General features: G+C 39.6%; 1 protein-coding gene across 1 annotated transcript in view; it reads right to left on the reverse strand.

Moving 5' to 3' along the window:
• Window positions 1-17,664, reverse strand: part of LOC310866937 (polycystin-1-like protein 2) — a gene marked incomplete at both ends in the record, with an annotated part of 45,922 nt that extends 28,258 nt beyond the window's left edge. The window contains 7 exons of the mRNA XM_083776732.1: window positions 4,878-5,035; window positions 9,455-9,684; window positions 11,539-11,689; window positions 12,080-12,190; window positions 16,330-16,518; window positions 16,639-16,797; window positions 17,340-17,664. Coding sequence (XP_083632858.1) covers window positions 4,878-5,035; window positions 9,455-9,684; window positions 11,539-11,689; window positions 12,080-12,190; window positions 16,330-16,518; window positions 16,639-16,797; window positions 17,340-17,664 — 1,323 coding nt within the window. The remainder of the gene's footprint in view (window positions 1-4,877; window positions 5,036-9,454; window positions 9,685-11,538; window positions 11,690-12,079; window positions 12,191-16,329; window positions 16,519-16,638; window positions 16,798-17,339) is intronic.
• Between the last annotated feature and the right edge of the window lie 1,065 nt (window positions 17,665-18,729).

Genomic DNA, 18,729 nt, shown 5'->3' on the forward strand with positions numbered 1-18,729 from the left:
ATCATTATCGATGGCCTAATATCGCCATACAATATACAATATATGTGAGGTACCCATATCGTCCCACCCCTAATATATATGGGTGAGGTTTTTTTTAAACTTGAAATATGAGATAAAAGAGATGGCATATTACTTACATTCTGTACAAAGCATAAAACATGATATGGCAAAATTATCATAAAGTACTTGTTAAGTTTCTTGACAAACCTCTGTAAGTATGTAGGTTGTGTTTGTAGAACTACCATTTCTTAATGTTGCCACAATTTTCAGAGTGTAGTTGGATACAGCAGGCCCAGGAGGAAGGAACACGGACTGCATCTTTCTGTCGTTACTGCATCGTATATGTTGACCTGAAAATTACAGCAATTCATTGTAAACAGTAAAGAATGACAAGACATACATATAAAACATACATATTCTGATAGAATGAACCAAAATAGAAGGTACAGAATATCCGAGCCACGGTGGTATAATTTGCATGAAGGTCAAATTTGAATACCTACCCTCGTCGGTCTGAAAGCAATACCAGCAGCCTGAACATGGACGTTTAGTGGTGCAGGTTACATTGAAAGCATCGAGAATAGTTCCCTTTGGAGGTGAAAGGGTGCAAAAAAAGCTACTGATGTTGTCAGTGGTTGTCGTCAAAGTTATAGAGGTTGTCTCTCCCGGTGATGGCGTGTAAGAAGTGGTGGTCCTGGCAACATCAGGTGGGCGAGATGGAGTGGCAACGATAATTTCAGGTATCACTGGATTCACAGAGGTGACTTCAAGTGGGTCTGGATTCACAGAAGTGACATCAGGTCGGTTTGAAGGATTTATGGGTGCGATAGTACGTGATGGAGTTGTTTGGGCTTGATTCTGATTCTGATTCACTGTCGGAATGGTTAAGCTGGTGTACCCCTCATCATTCTTCCCTATAATATATGAGAAAACAATTATGTGTGTTTGTCTACAAGGCCTTTCAGGCGCTTCAAAGAGGATCAGAGAATCAAATCTGCTTCCAAGTTTGAGAAAGAGCATTATAGTAGCAAGGTTATTAGTAGTTCATTTTAATTAGATTTGCTATACAATGTACAATTACACTTTACGGTAACACTTTATATTAAGGTCGCCTTTATAATGCATTATAAGCTCATTTATAATGCATTATAATGTGCTTATAAGGAATTATAACAATCGTTATAAATGTTTGTAATCATTTATGTACAACTTATAACCACGTTTATAACATAATTGTAATAATGCATTATTATGCTCAGTGGAACAGCACATTATAACTATTATAACTTAGGTGGTTATAAAGGCACTAGAGAAGTGCTGTCTGTGTCATAATGCATTATAACCAATGTGTTTATTAAATGGAATGTCTTATAAGCATCAATAATATGCTATAGCAGGACTTTGAGACCTTTAAGTAAAGTGGCAACATTCTTTAATGGTTATAAACAGTTGTATCATTTTATAATACCCTATAGCATGACTCTGTGACAAAGAATGTATAATGTATAATATGCTATAGCATATTATTGATGTTTATAAGACATTATTCCATTTAATAAACACATTGGTTATAATGCATTATGACACAGACATTACAGCACTTCATAATGACCAGCACTTATACTATTATAAACGTGGTTATAAGTTGTTATACATGATTACAATCATTTATAACGAGTGTTATAATGTTATAAGCTCATTATAATGCATTATAAAGGCGACCTTAATATAAAGTGTTACCCAATTGACAATTTAGGCATTTAGCAGACTTTATTAATCCAGAGCAATTTACAGTAAGCAAGAACAAAACATGCATACATCAAATACATTAAAAAAGTCATCAAGAATCATCCGTAAGCTAAGAACCTAGCAGTGGAATATCTATATAATGGATCTATGCATAGACTAGAGTATTATATAGTGCTATGTCTACATAAAATGCTATCTAAGTTACATAAGTTGAGCCTTTGCATACGCCTGCAAGGTCGTCGAGGCTAGAGGGCAAGTGCTAAGGGCCAGGATGGCGTGTGAAGAGGTGAGTTTTCAGACTACGGCGGAAGATTGGGAGTGAGTCTGCAGTTCTGATTGCAAATGGAAGTATATTCCATTGTTTTGGAGCCAGAAGTGAGAAGAGTTTGGGTGTGTGGAGCGTTGTCCCAGCATTTTTAGTGAATGTACTTCCAGCTACCCTGCGTTGGCTGATCTGAGCGTGTGGGAAGGTTTGTATAGGGTCCGATCAGACTTACAAGATAGGGGGGTGCCATACCTTTGGTTGCTTTGAAGGCCAGCATCAGAGTTTTGTATTCTGTGTGGGCAGCGACTGGGAGCCAATGGAGGGAGCAATCTCAATTTAGTTTTGATTAGTTTTTAAAGCAGGCTTGCATGTTTAATTTAGATTTTGTATAAAGTCCTACAAGTTCACAACCTATGACCCTTGTTCTACCTATGCTATTTTTTAATATTGCAGGATAAGATATGACCCACATTTTTTGAAATATTGACATAGAATAAGGCTACTAAGAACATTTTCTGTATGATTTGGGTTAGTTTTAGTTAGTTCTCTTTATTTTTTGTATTATAGTTCATGTTTTTTAGTTAGTTTTACTTAATATAATAACCTTGTTGTTATTTATTTGGTTCCACCACACTTTATTATATATACATACTTACTCACCATAAACCACAACCCTTATATTCAGCCTATTATGAATGGCATGGTCAATCATACGTCTTGATACTCTGTATTCGGATGCTCCGTCAGTTCTTTCTATCAGTGGCCTTTTGTCATTATTCAAATAGCATTGTTTCGTCCTTCCTCCGATATTCTGCTGTAAAAGGAATCAAAATGTTTAAAAGGGTGTTTAATTGAGAATTGATTTGATCACCATTATTTTTCTAATATTTAAAACCGGCAGTGTCATCAAATTAATGAGCTAGACAAAGATATGTTTAGAAAACACTCCCTTGACTCTTGTCTCTTATGTTCCAAGCATTATAACATGATCACTGCATGCGGAATCATCGTAATATTGTCTGGACACTAGCTTGGATCACTTAATAACAGCTTCAACCAAATGCTGTGAAGGTAAATTAGTAATTTTGCGAGACTTACATCCCAATTGTTACTATTTCGTGGATCCTCAATGTGCCATGCCCAGTCTGCTGGGCAATCATTTGCTTGCTTACATATCAGCATGATATTAATATCAGTCCTGTGATTCTCTGGGTTTATACAACCGTTTGTGCATCTGAAATTAAAACAGTTTTGGGATAACAGATTAATACATTTTTTTATTTAACATAGACGCAAATTAAATGTTGATATTTTAAACACAAGTATGCATACTGATTGCCACTAACACATTTCTACACAGATTTGTAATGTTATTGGCAACCTCCACCCCCCTTACCCACAGTTGATGTCTTTATTTACGCTACCCATTTTTTCCCATTAAAAAAAAATATATAGTTTGAATTGAAATTAAATGAAAATCCAGGCTAAGTGTCAGCCTAATGCCTTCTTTCATCTAAGAAATATTGCATGTCATTCGACAATCTCTCGACTCGATTACTGCAATTGCACTTTAATGCTATTTTACGTTTTAGTTCCTTTTTTGCCCTGTACAGTAAATCACTTTCATGTCATGAAAGGTGCTACCGGTATATAAATAGTTTATATTTTTCTTATTATTATTCTTATTATTATTTACATAATCATAAGTCATTAGTTCACTTATGATGTTAGTTTTTTTAGTTTTTTTTGTTTTTGTCTGACCTCTGTCAAACTGGTCTTGACTACATGTTGCCCTTTCAGTTTGTAATAATAATTTCAAAAAAATCATTGTGCGTTACATGGCTACTCCCCATACACTGCAAACATGTTTCGGAAAATGTTGATTTAAGACAGCAATACTATGATTTGAAAACATGCATTGTATGCAAATAATTACCTCAACTCAACGGAAGTGTGTGGCCACTGACGGGGTTCATAGGTAATGCATCTACCTGCATGCTCCTCACCGTTATTCCTCATAGTCACCTTCAATAAGTATCTATCATACTCAAATGGTTTTGGTAGACAGGCTTTTGTAATAGTGTGGGTCAATGTCAACCATGTTCCTTGGCATGTACAGGGGTGCACTGTGGGTTAAAGAAATTAAAATTAATCATGGTACTGAAAGAGTACATTAAAGTGGTAATAACGTTATTGATAGCGCTGACGAAGGCCTCACAGGCCGAAACACGTTCGTTATCAACTCTCGTCAAAGGTAAATACAATCATGTGAAAAGGACATACAATGAGTGCTGGCATTTTCTTAATTTCAAGGTGCATACAATCTGCCACTGTATTGTGGAGAGGAAATACAAACGTCTTACTGCATGACCATTCTTGTTTGTAGTCCCTGTTGCCCAGATAACCATTATGTAATATTTCAAGAGAGATGTCTCCTGTGAAGAATGTGAAACTGATTTAGAGGAATCATAACCTGAATTTGAATAAATGCGAAAGTTTATCTGAAGAATCTGAAACCAAATCTGTAGAATGTGAACCTGAATCTGAAGACACTTTTTTGATTCCTAATTTGTTTACGGATCTGAGAACTCGAACTTCTTCCTCTCTCTGAAAATGAAAACAAATCTCAGTCATGACTCATAAACAATTTTATAATCTAAATAAATGTAATTGCAATTGTAATTGTAATAGTTCAAGTAGACCCATAGAGGTCTACTTATTTTTCTCTTCGGCGAAAATAGCCAATCTACAAGCATTATAGGGTTCATGTTGTGAGCTTGTAGATTGGTTATTTCCCCAAAACGTTTGCCTATAAATTATGATTATGCTCAGTCAGAATAGGGACATTATAGGGTTCATTTACCGGCACACCATTCTCCTGGTTGAAGTTCAACAAGCCACTTCCATAACCGTCTGATCTGGGGATGAAGTGAGTGGCACAGGAACCCAAGTTATGCATTTCCACATCTACATCCAACGATGAGAAGAAATTCCATGCTCTGAGTTTCACTTCTAAAGATTCTGTAACAAAAAAACAAAAACATTTGAGGATGAATATTCAACTGCTAAATTAATTTTAGAACATTCTTGAGACCTTCATTCTCATTAATAATAATCAACTTTACAGTACATGCTGATATTTGAATGTAATCAACCTACAGTATAGTATGTTCTTATCAAGACCATTCAATGCAGCCAGTATGGACATTTCCACATACTGCCTACCGCAACTAGGTGACTAGGACATGCGGAAGTGAGATTACTGGCGCCGAAGCGAAAACATCGTGAAACTGACTTATATGGCCGGTTAAGACTGATATGAGGTTATGGGAATTATGCGGCCTGTTTGTTCAGTAACGGGGGTGTCTACTTATCTCTGCAACTCTGTTAATAAAACACATTTTCATGTGGGTTACAAATTTCATTGAATCAGGAGAGAGGGAGAACTCCAAAAAACCTCCATTCATCAGCCTGGGTTCCAGTTCAAAATGTGTATTATCGGAATTTAACACAATCTATGCCAACCTCGATATCTCGTGTTTAGCTATTAAACAATCCTTTGCCAAACACGAGAACACGAGATTTGATAAAAGAGTATTACCGGTATTCCAAAATTAATAATAATATTTGTTTACCGTATTTTAACTTCCGTTATAGCCACCGCTTGCTTCATGGTGTGACATCACCGAAATCTAAAAACTCTGTGCATGCACGCACACGCAATCTTTAGCGGCTCAGAATGAGGTAAAGGATAGTGTTAGAAGCTTAATAAAACATTAATTCGACCTCTTAGCATAGTGTTTCTATCGCTAGATCACGGCCACGACCCTGGCTGGAAAATGGCAGATTACTACTTCCGGTCACGCGACCGGATCATGGCTCTTCTTTGCTCCCTTTTTCGTGCATTTTGTTAGCACTGGCCCCAGATAGCAGTCTATGGTAACGGGAGGGAATGTTACACACACACACACACACACACCTCACGGCCTTTAATGTACAGCGCCGTTTGCTTAGTGCTTCTGTTTTGTTGTTTTATTTCAGTACCTTGGATTGTGTTTGTGATCTGAAAAATGTGCTGGCGTGTATTCATTTCCTGTAGCAGCTGTCTGGGGCCACTGTCTCCCATCAGAGAGAAGAGGAGCAATGCAGGGGCCCCCCGTTCCAGGGACACAACAATGTCAAGAGCAGAGGATCCTAGACACTGGCCCTCCTCCGCCATCACGGAGGCCTGCAGGCCTGCGAGTTGCTCCAACACACACACCTGGACACAGGAGGTACAGCAGTACAACACAATGACTATAGATGCTCCAACACACACGACACACCCCTCTGTGACTACGGACTGCACTGTATTTTGGTTCAGCTTCAACACTTTCGCCAGCCCCGGATCCTCTTTTTGGTCACAAGACAGTGTTGGGCATAGCTACTTTTGTAAGTAACGTCGTTAGGTTACTGGATTAGGATTACTGCCCATAAAACTAATCCCGTTAAATTACAAATTACCTTCTGAGAAAAGTATCTTGTTAGATTATTTGTATGTTATTTTTCGTTATCCGACAATTAAAACTCATTTTTTAATGCTTGCGCAAGTTGGTTGTATTGTATTATTGCCTACCATTATTGCGCCGCATTATCACGGCCCACCATTATCATGGTTAGAGTGATCCTGAAGTTGCATCCTAGAACTCACCTTCTCCCTGCACACTTCACCAGTCTGGGGTGGCTTAAAGTGGAGGAGAGAGTATCCCAATTTAAAATGTGTCTAGTTCACAGGATTAGAAATAATTTAGCACCCAAATATTTCAGTGACTATTTTGCAACGGTTAGTGATACTCACAGGCACTACACCAGAGGGAGCCCTACGGATTTTAAACCCTGCCTTTTTCATAATAATATGGGAAAAACATCATTCCTGTACTCGGCAGCAGTTCAGTGGAATGGCTTGCCTTCCAGCCTCAAGGTGACCAGTTCCTTTGATATTATATGAAAATATTATATGAAAATATAGTGTAGAATAGATAAATGGCACAAATGAAAAAACATTAATAAAAGTAAGAAAAGAAAAGAAAAGAATTTCAGTTTTATTGGTAAGTTTATATGAATTTTGTCCTGTTTTTTGTTTTTTGTTTGTTTGTTTTTTGTTTGTTTGTTTTTTTTGCCTGCTGTTTTTGTCGGTATTGTACTGTTATTGTCTGTTGCTCCCCTTCCCTTTCCCCAAGAGGACCACAATGGAAACAAGCCTAACAGCTTTCTTGTGAATTTATCCTTTTGAAATATATTTTCAATAAAGTATTCAATCAAAAAACAATATTAATTAACCTATGGTTAAAAACAAGAATGATATACACTATACTGACGATAGACAATATCCCCTTTAAAGCTCTCTTTATTAGCGAATATAATTCGACACAAACGCCAGCCTAGACACAGAAAATCAAGAGTGCACAAGAGTACAGACAATATGCCATACTACTGAGGCTGTTGCGCTGCGCTCCAACCAGCCAGTGCGCATGATGCCCTCTCCACGCCGCGCACCGCGGCACTCATGAACAACAACAACAACAACAACATAACAACAACTCCACCGTGGACTCACGACCCCCGTATGAACTAGAAAGTTTATAAGAAATGGCACGGCGGCCATCCTTGCAGGCAGCGACGGTATAACAGAATGAGAATCCTGTAACCTGCATGTTCATGTTGGGGTGGCATCAACAGCCTGTTGTTGATGATGCAAGATACTAGCGTGAAACTTAATTAATTTTGTATCTCTTTGCTTTCACTTTACTTGGATGCTGAATATGTTCATATTTGGATGGGGTTTGTAGAAAGAATAATATCACATTTTATCTTTTGCTCTATTCACCTTCAATTCTATGGTCTCTGGGCCGTGGCTTGTGACCCTGTTCGATGCATGAAGACGCAGGACGTGGCAGCCCGGGGCCAGCAGCTTCATCATCTCTGGACTCACTGTGATGTTCTCTGCTGTGATTCCTCTGACCACCGATGAACCTGCCAAAAATACTGCTCCATGCTGGAGTCTGTAGGTCACATCGGTACCTGCCATGCAGGCGAGAGACAGAATTCAGAGAATATGAATTCTTGAACTTCTGAATCGAAATCACACACACACACACACACACACACACACACACACACACACACACACACACACACACACACACACACACACACACACACACACACACACACACACACTTTAAAACGGGATCATTTTATCGTCTGCTCTACACTTTTACGAATCTTACAATTATTGTGAGCTTTTAATTGTATTATTAATTTTCCAAAAAAAAAAATAATAATAATACAGCTTGATCGTATGATGATGGTTAAAATGTAGTTTGGGTTTGTAGCGTGCAGCTTCTAAAATCCTGCTCCGCACTGCATATTGACTCTGCTGCCTTACCAGACTGACTATTTATCCATCTCTCCTAGGGAAGTGCATTGTGGTGTATGTATCTATTTATCCATCTCTCCTAGGGAAGTGCATTGTGTTGTATGTATCTATTTATCCATCTCTCCTAGGGAAGTGCATTGTGTTGTATGTATCTATTTATCCATCTCTCCTAGGGAAGTGCATTGTGTTGTATGTATCTATTTATCCATCTCTCCTAGGGAAGTGCATTGTGTTGTATGTATATTATCTCTATACATTGTTCTCCTTTTATATTCTGTAGGCCTACACTCCCCATTGCTGCTAAATCTTTATACTTTATTTATTGTATGGTACTATGACTATCTTGTATTCTTGATTCTGACCGATTCCGATATTATACAGAGGACCACAATGGAAACAAACCTAGGCCATATAGGGGCTTGGCCCAAAGCCTGTTAATAAAGTAGGCCTATGAAATAAATCAATAAATAGCCTATACTCTTTTCCAAGTGTCTGTTTTCACAACGGAATGAGATGAGTATAGGCCTACGCAAATTAAATGTAGAAATGTTTTTTGACTTACATTTTTACACTATATTTGATTTGGCTTTTGTTCTAGACTAGAGGTACTAGACACTTGATTTATATTGAACTCATTGATGATTTAAAATGTTTAATTTAAAACATTTTTACTTGTGAAAACCGATGAAATAATCTGTATTATTTTGAGACCGTTCCGATACCAATATGGTATTTTAATGTCCGATATGGCCAATTCCGATTACCGATTAATCGTGCATCACTTATTTTATTATGTGATATCTTGTTGTAATATTGTCTACTGTATTGTTAGCACATACGGAACATATCACATTAACTTGTTGATTATGCTTCATTGCATTTCTAATGGCTTAACGATACATACAAGCTACAAAAATATGTGATGCTACTGAGTTAAAACACATCCACAACAAACACATTTTAAAAGCGATAAAATGTACTGCAAGCTCTTTTAACATGGTCAGACTATAGTTTCTTCTTACCTGCTTCTAATTCCACTTGAATTTGAAACAGGGCCCCGTACAAGGCTTTACAGTAATCTCCATCTAATGACACATTCCCACTGTGACACTTTGTGACACGAAGCCCTGTGATGGACTCCTGAATGGTAATGGTTTCTTGAGCTGTGACATCGACATCGTTACTGGTACATTCCACCTTCACCACAAAGTCCCTCGGAAAGGTATATGTGTGGAAAAAATGCTGCTCCAAACTGAGAAACGAAGCAATCACAGCAAAAGTTTGAGAGTTAATGGTCCAAGACCCAATGAAATGAAAAATACGTTTTTCATCATGTGGGCATACCTAACAATGGATTCCAAAAAAATTGAAACATTTACATTTTTGTGTATTTTTATATAAAAAGTCCATAAAATCAAATTTTAATGACTTCCTGAAAACGAAAACGTATCGTGTGATGAAGTGTCGAGGCCCACATCAATAAAAGCCAATAAAAATGAAGCTCACCCGTTTGATTCCCATTGCTGCATCATCCTCCAAACACAGCTGGTTTTGATTACAAACTACTCCGTTTTTAATCCCATTAAAGATGACACGCAGACAATGTATTAAGCCCAACACACACCGTCTGTGAACGCCGCGGGTCAAAACAGCCGCCTCCGTTATTTTCAATTAACCTATGCCACACTGGCGGCGTCAGACGCTCGCTGGCGCGCGTTCACGCCTGGCGCTCCGATACGCCGCTGTTCTATTTTCCAGGCGTTGCCGCACGACAACGCCTGGAAATCCGGGAATCCGTGGGTGTGGCTGGCCAGCCGTGCGGTAGCACGACACGTCCTGTGGTTGTTGCTGTGCGGCTATGACGCGCGGCAATACTGTGCCACGTCGCTGCGCACCCGCTTCACAGACGGTGTGTGATGGGCTTCACCGGTAATCGTTTTAAACGTAATCATCACGCTAAAATATTGTAACGACCCTGCGAAAGACCCGGCTGTAACTTGCTCCTCCATGCGAGCTAGCTCTCTTGGTGCGGCTTGTTGCTTGCCTTGTCTACTGAGTTGGAGATCGGGGTTCGACTCCTGCTCAGGGTGCAAAATGTTACAATATGTAATTTATGTATATAGGTTGTGTATGGGTTAGAAATAATCCCCTGGGTTTGCTCCACGTCTCTCTGTCACTTTGTTTACAACCAACACACGAACAACTTAGGAACTGTGAAGAAATCTCTATACGGGGCGAAATACCCGAAAATGACCACGCCCTTTTTTTAAATGACCACTATTTCGAACATGACTCTATCTTCTAAACCGTTGGAGCTACAGATTTTCTGAGGTGCTCAAAATGTTCAGAATACTCATGTTTGATGAATCCGTGCCCAAGCCAACAACCCTCCAGGTCATCATAGTGTGTGTGTGTGTGTGTGTGTGTGTGTGTGTGTGTGTGTGTGTGTGTGTGTGTGTGTGTGTGTGTGTGTGTGTGTGTGTGTGTGTGTGTGTGTGTGTGTGTGTGTGTGTGTGTGTGTGTGTGTGTGCGCGTGTGTGCATGCGTGCGTGTGTGTGTGAAGTAAACAGGCAAATTGACCAATGACAAAGCTTCTAGGAACATCTTTGAATGCAGATTGTGGCCCCTAGATGTGTCACAGAGACTATTTTTTTGGGGAGCGTTTTACCCATTGCTGGCTGTCTGAATACTACTTACCCTAACCCTATATTGCTTATAGCTACTTTAAATTAAAGGTATCTAAAGTACATTTGTGTGATTGCTGGTGATTTTTCTGTTTTGAATGAATAAGTCTGCTGTCTGCTGTTCTTGTTGTTATTCTAGAAGATGTGAGCAGACTCTGCTCACATCTTCTAGAATAACAAGAACAATATCGTTCAGATGCACTATGGAAGGTGTTACAGTACCTACATGAAATAGTCCTTTAGTAACTTTAACAAATGTATTATTGAGTCATTGATGGTGTAAACTGCGTAATGAGAAGCTACCATAGACTTAATGTAAAACATTAGCAACAGTTCTTGTGTTAGTTTCAGTCAACCACTGATGTTGCTCACCTAGCTGGAGTGTGTACAAGTTCAGTGATGGAGCCATCTCCAGTACTCACCTAGCTGGAGTGTATTCAAGTTCAGTGATGGAGCCATCTCCAGTACTCAGCTTGCAGGTAGCATTGCCCTGCAACGGTCGGTAGAGGCACTTTATGCTGATGGTGATATTATCAAAGACAGCAGCCAGCTTGACCATTGATAATCTGAGTCCTGTGGGCAAGACATGTCCAAAGATGTGTGAGGTGCCCAAACCTTTCAGATGTGTGAGGTTCCCAAACCTTTCAGTTCAAGACCCAAAAAAAGAAATTAGACCGAAACTATAGTGAAAATAGAAAGTCAAAGATGGCGTGCTTAATTGGCTTCCCTTCCCTGGTCAGGCTAGAAGTGAAACCAAGAAGCCAGAGTATTATGGAAGTACTGTTTGGTGCCTATGGGATTGATTGCCTTTGTATCAGACAGATCTGCTGATTGATTGAATCATTAGTGGCTGTAGCGATGGGGAAATGGACCCAATGCCCACACAGGATTTTTTTTCTTACACCTTTACTACTTTAGAGTGGGACTGGAAGTAACAAGCAATCACCCAATGATGCTACTGACCGTCTCTGCACTGATAATCCACAGACAGGTAACTTCCTAGTCCAGGGCAGGGATCATCAAAGGAGATGACAGCTGCTACAGCCTGGCAGACCTGGTGTCCGTCACACTGACCTATAGGATAGACAAAACAAACAAGGCAGTGTCTGCGTTTGTTCTCAAGTCTCTTAACCACTTAAACCCTGGCCTCCCTATTTTGGGCAAATTTTCCAAAATAGCTAAAACAGCATACACAAGCATGGATATGTTTTTGTATATTTGTTATAAATGGTACATGGTGCATTTATATAGCGCTTTTATCCAAAGCGCTTTACATAGTTTATGCATTTCATTCACCCATTTCACACACACATTCATATGCGGAGGAAGGCACCAACCTGCTCATCGTGAGAAATTAGAGGTTCAGAGTATTTTGTTCAGAGTTAGTGTCAAAGGACACTTTGACACTAACTCTGGGGGAGACCGGCTTCAAACTGGGAACGTTCCGCTTCCCATCCGGCCACTCTACCCCATAGCCCCGCCCCCTTATACGACATAATATTCCTGGCTTAAGTGGTTATGTTACAATCTGGGCTATAGGGCAAGCAGTGACTGTCATTTTATGGTGCTACAGATTGACAACCCATACAGTTTTTCCCATATATATATATATATATATATATCTCTAAATCAATTATTGTGTCAATAAATTATTAAATATAGTAGGCCTATATAACATAATTCAATAGTATTATTTATTTGACAGAGCATCAAATGTTTTATGGTCATGTTTCACCATGCTGGATGGCTTGGTTCCATCAATATTTTTGGAAATCTCTATGGTGAAACATGAATGGGCTTTCAATCTGTGGCATCACAAAATGGCCACCACTGCTATGCCCAAGCCTAGACACAATAATACCAGGGGAAATCGATACGATATCAAATTATCACTTCATATTCGTGTTCATTGTATAAGCTGTGGCCACTTTTCCACCAAAAGAGCTTTGGTTCTATAGAACTAGTTCCGTTCTAGATTCTTGGAACCATGGTGCTTTCACGGAACCGGCGGCCATATTTTGGTTCCCGTTCCGAAACTGCCAGGGTTCTGAATCAATACATTTTCAGTGAAAACACTCTGAACTGGTTCAATATTAGGCGGGGAAAAATAATTCAACCGGGCCAACCCGTGGTGGAAAAGGGGCCTGTGAAAAACATTGGCAACAGATCCAACAGAGAGACAAGGTCCCTGATTTAAAGGTTATGATAATGACCTGAAAACACTAAAATAAACAAGATTGCCTGAATATTTCATAAATTAACATCAACAACAACACCATCAGTTCGGTGTCCTAATGCATAAAACACTTATGTAATGTACATTGTAAAGCGCTGTATGAATGCACTATAGCGGCTCCTAGCCAGCAGAAATATGACAACGCTCCAACTGATGACTTTAAGGTAGTTTTATTTTCCCATTGGACACTGTGAAAAACTGCAACACAAAACATACAAATATTCTCTTAAACACACTGAAATATGAACTATGAATGTCCTTGCAGTCAATCATGACTTACGGATTATATGTAAACAAACACAATGAGACACACAAACAATCAAACAATCGACGGAACTACAACACTGTTTACAAACAAAGAAACCAACAACATGTAACATACTGTGTGCGCCTTCTGCCGATTCTTTTAGGAGCTACTTTATATTCTCTTATATTTCATATTTGAGGACGCTCTTTTTTGACGTGAGGAGAGCTCCTCGCACCCCTGCAACTCTGTTCTGACTGAGCCAGCTCACACAGGTGCCATTAATACTGACTCACTCTACTCACAGGGCTTCTTCCTGCATGCCCTCACCAGGTCATAATGTGAACAGCATTAGAGACCAGACACCACACACGGCATCCAAATACAATGTGTACCCAAATAAACATAGCTATAATGTTCCCATATTGTATTTGCCGAAAGGTAAGTAATAAAATAGAACAGAAAATAGAAAATTACAAAATCCCATTGCTGGGACAGTTACACTGGCCCCAAAATACAGTGATTTATTACTGCCTTGAGCTATTTAGGCTGTAGAAATCTGTATTTTCCTTCTTAATTGAACCCAAGTGTCACATCATCATTTTTTTTTTTTTACCTTTGACCAACCAAAAATAATACCTTTTTGTATTCTTAAATAGTAACTCTGGTTTGCATTTGATTTGGAGGTTTAAGTTTTGTCGGACCTTCTCTTAAGTTACGCTGCCCCCATGGACCTTCCTCTTCACTCGTCTCTTTCCTTTCCTCCTTTTCCTGTTCCCTTTCTTCATTCCTGACAGTCCTCTTCAAGGTTCCATGTTTTGAGCTTGCACCCTTTGAGCATCGACCACACTCCAGCCTAGGTCAGTCTTGACTGCGTATGGCTCATGATCTTCCCCATCTATCATCCTTCTTGGTTTCAGGGCCCTTGCACAGTCATAACCAATAAGGAGACCAACAGGACAGTCCAACAATTCAGGCATTTCTTCAGATATGCAGTGAAGGTGAGCCCAGCGCTCTGCTGTTTTCTGAGTGGGAATGCTGTTTTGTTCCAGCGGTATGTACTCTTGAGTGTATGCAGGTGGCAAATCAATCATTTATTGTGAGAAGTATCCTCTGACTCTTAGGCCAGTCACTCTTTGGCATCTGACCACTGAACCCCTGTCGGTCATTGTTGACAATTTCAGTTTGACTGGCTGTGCTTCTGCTTTAATTTTCTCTGCTGTTTCCAAGTCAATGAAAGTGTTGAGGGAGGGCAGAATCCATTTGTTCCGTCGGCCGGTCGTTTGCGGCCGGTGCGATAGGTCGGCCGGTCGTTTGATATGTCGGCCGGTCCGTGGATAGGTCGGCCGGTTTTGTGCATTCCTCCTTTAACTGTCGTCTGGCGCACCGCACCTCTGACTTGAACTTTTCATATGAAGAGAAAAAAATCCTCACTCTCTTCCTGCTGTCCTGATCTAATAACTCACGCATTTTTTCTGTTGGGTGTCTTTCCCTGCTTGATCGTCTGACTGGTGCAGGTTTACCTGGTTGCTCAACTTCTACGCTTTTCAAAACAGGCTGAGCCAGGAGTTCATCAATTTTGTTTAAGCGCTCTTTAACTGGCGCTCTTTAACTGACTCTCTTTCTGACTCTTCACCTTCAGTCTGAAGCCTTTTTTCTAAAAGCGCCTGCTCTTCCTTTAATGCAGCAAGCGTTTGCTCTGGGGGAGCAACCACACCCTCATCCAACATTGTCCATTTAAATTGAAGTGTCTTTGTCTAGAATAATACACAACCCAGGATATGTGTATAACAAGCAAAGGCTAGTTTAAAGAACCAAGTTATATATTTCCCTTTTTTTTTTTTTTTTAACAACAAAGTTGTTAGATAGATAAATAGATAAAAAATAGATAAATAGAAAATTACAAAATCCCATTGCTGGGACAGTTACATGCACCATTTACCATTCATGAACTGTGCTTTGTAAATGGTTTACACAGGAGTACACGGTACACTCTCTCATCTCTATGCCTGCCATTCATACATGAAACACATGCTTGCCTGTAAAATCCATGGGTCAATATTTACTTCAATGTGGTTTGATATATCTTAGACTGTATTGAGGCTTTAATGTGTTCATTGTATGGCCTTGCATTTGACGAGGGTATCACCTGTTTCATATATTGGGTTTCTGCATGTCATAATATACCCCTTTATGTCCCTTTTGTTGCATCCAGCAATCACCTCTTTCAAGAAAGACCATTATTGAATTGCATTACAGCTTCTACAACCATGCAGAACCTTTTAATGAAACTGTTTTTTTTAATCCATTGTTGAAGACAAAGTGGTTCTCTATTTCAATGGCTGCATTGAAAAGACCTACTGTTAAGGCAAAGAACTCTTGTGATTTGAGGAGTGCCTTTTTTGCTTTTGTGAAACGTTATCCTCATTGGTTACAGTTGGTTACTGTTTATTTCCTTTTTCCATTCTGACTTGTTTCTTGTATAAATATGTTACAAGATGTATTTATATCAACCACATGACATCCTTATTGCCCTAAACAAACATTAAATCACATAGACTTGGCTGCCATATGACGTAATCTTCAAAAGCCACATACTGGAGCAGTGGAGGGGCTCAAAAAGTATAACATTTCTGGATAAAGTGATATATGAAATTGATTCCATGTAATCATTATGCAATTATTATCTTTAAAAGTCCAACAACGAAAGCAACAGATGGTCATAGTGTTTACCTTTTAATGAATGCGTAACTTCCAGCGAGCTACACTGATCCTTTGTGGACGTGGGTGAGGGAGTGAGGCCAGACCGACAGTAGTGGACAGTCTTACGACCGAAGAAGCCTCCCTCGATCTCTAATACTTGACCATCATCACACTGCAGAGTGACACTCTGACCTGCACACGCAATCCGTCTCCCAGACTCTACGACAGGGGAGGAAAGTATAAAGACAGTATTTTTTGTAGCTGCTTTAGGATTTCATTTCATAATCATTAATCATGTACACTTTGTACAGCATATGTTTAAGACATAAATAAACATACTAAACTGGCAGACAAACTGCAATTCTTGAGTACAGTTGCCTGTGGCCATCCAGCGGAAGGCTGAGTGTCTCAGAATGTGTCCACAGCCTGCTTCTGGCTGTGGGCTGCTCACCCAGTTGGAGTAGCTGATATGTGAACCATCCAGCCACGAAAGAGGACCTGCAGAGAAAACATTCCAACACTGACCAAAGTGTCGTCTCTGTCGGGGAGAACCGTGTAAATGCATATTGCATTAATGAATGCTGCCCTATTGTATACTGTATACTTGTATTTCAGCTATTTGCATTACCTTTGAAAAAATAAAACAAATTTGCATATAGGGATTAGCGCATTTTAACAAATATCAAAATCTTCCTCCAGTGCCAATGGAACCTTCTATCCTGATTTTTATTTTATTTTATTAAATACATTTCCAAAAATAGACGATCTACAAGCTTGCATCACTCACTATGAGCTTGTAAATCAGATATTTTTGGTCACTTCTTATCTTTTTTTATAAAGCGTTTTGAATTGCCTTGTTTAAATGTTGCCCTTCCGTGTAACACTATTGATAATAGTTATACTAGCTTACAAATTTAACCACAATTACTGCTTTAAATCTGTGCATGATGAGATCGATTACCATTATAGAGTGATCTTATAGATCTCATGGGAATAATGTTATAGTAAAACTCGTTAGCTGTCTACCGACTACCGCTTACCTTTAACAACATCAAATTGTTGCAATCTCAGGTGTGGAGACGCCTCTGGTACTGCTCCTATCCACCAGTCCATTTTTGGGTCCAGGTGGTTCTGAAGGAAGTACTGGGTTTCTTCATTTGGGATGAAGGCGAGGTGACCCCCGGCCTGCTCACACCAAGCCTGGGCACTGGCAAAGGAACGCTGGAGAATCACAAACTCATAGCAAGAGTCTCCAAATGTCTCCCGGACCTCTGGGCAGGGAAGAAAATTATTTCTCTCATTCTCGGCACAAGAAAGGCAGCTGAGCGTCAACAGGAGAAGTACTGGAAGACCAGTGCTGTCCATCATTCCCCTATCTGCTGTCAGTTATTCCCAACTTTTGAAGGATAAACTCTACTCTAGACAGAGCTTAGATCTCAGCATAGTAGATTGTCTGCACTTAATCAAAGTTGTTGTTGCTGATATAGCTTGTATCCAGCGACTTGGTGCTTTTAAAGGGGACTGAATGAGCGTCTCTGGCGCACCTTGTTCTGGATATAACAATAGGCTGCCTAATAGTCTGCTTCTCTCAGGGACCTATGCACATTATCTCTGTACACAAACCATGTCATGAATGGATGACAGCCTGCCTTCTATTATCAAGATCCAAACAGAGATAGATTGTGGTTACCTGTGAACCACAAATGGGGGTTGGGTTTTTGTGCTAAATCGCTTATTTTCATCAAAATAAGTAGTAAAGTGTGCCACTCGGGATACCATTTACATTATGAAGAGAGGATATACAAAAAATATCGATTTTTGAGCGATGGAAATAAGCAAATTACCATAACACCCCATAGCCCCATTCAATTCAATGCAATTCATTGAGGGCTTATGGTAGGGGAAATAGCCAATAACGCGCTTTTGCACAAAATAACACCTGGACCTCTTTGGTGGGGACGTAACAACTACAAATAAAGGTAAGAAAGCCTTCTAGCATGGAATTCTCCTTTAAAGTCTCCGGTAGGACTTTGTTGCCCGAACGGCCAAGGCTCCAACAACAGTCAGTAATGCAGTTTAAGGGTCTTTATTTTTCCCTAAAACTCCTCCACCAAAGTCCAGTACAGATTCAACAGTGCAAAAAATGAAAATACCAATAATACTGAAAAATGAACTAAACACTTGAGCAAACACTATAGAACAAAACCCAACTGGCTAAGAGCTCTCTTCAGGCTGTACCTTGATCACACAAGGCCCTGTAGCTCTCCCTCAGGGATGTTACCTGTGTCATTGCCCACCACTCTCTAACCTGTCTGTCCCTGCAGCCTCCGTTAAATAGGAGTGGATCCTACCACAGGACACAGAATCACTTAGCAACATTTATTTTCAATAAATACTTTCAATATAAATACTTCCATAAATAACACCTTG

Source organism: Protomyctophum parallelum, assembly GCF_964188405.1.
Source record: "Protomyctophum parallelum genome assembly, chromosome: 11".
Classification (NCBI taxonomy): domain Eukaryota; kingdom Metazoa; phylum Chordata; class Actinopteri; order Myctophiformes; family Myctophidae; genus Protomyctophum; species Protomyctophum parallelum.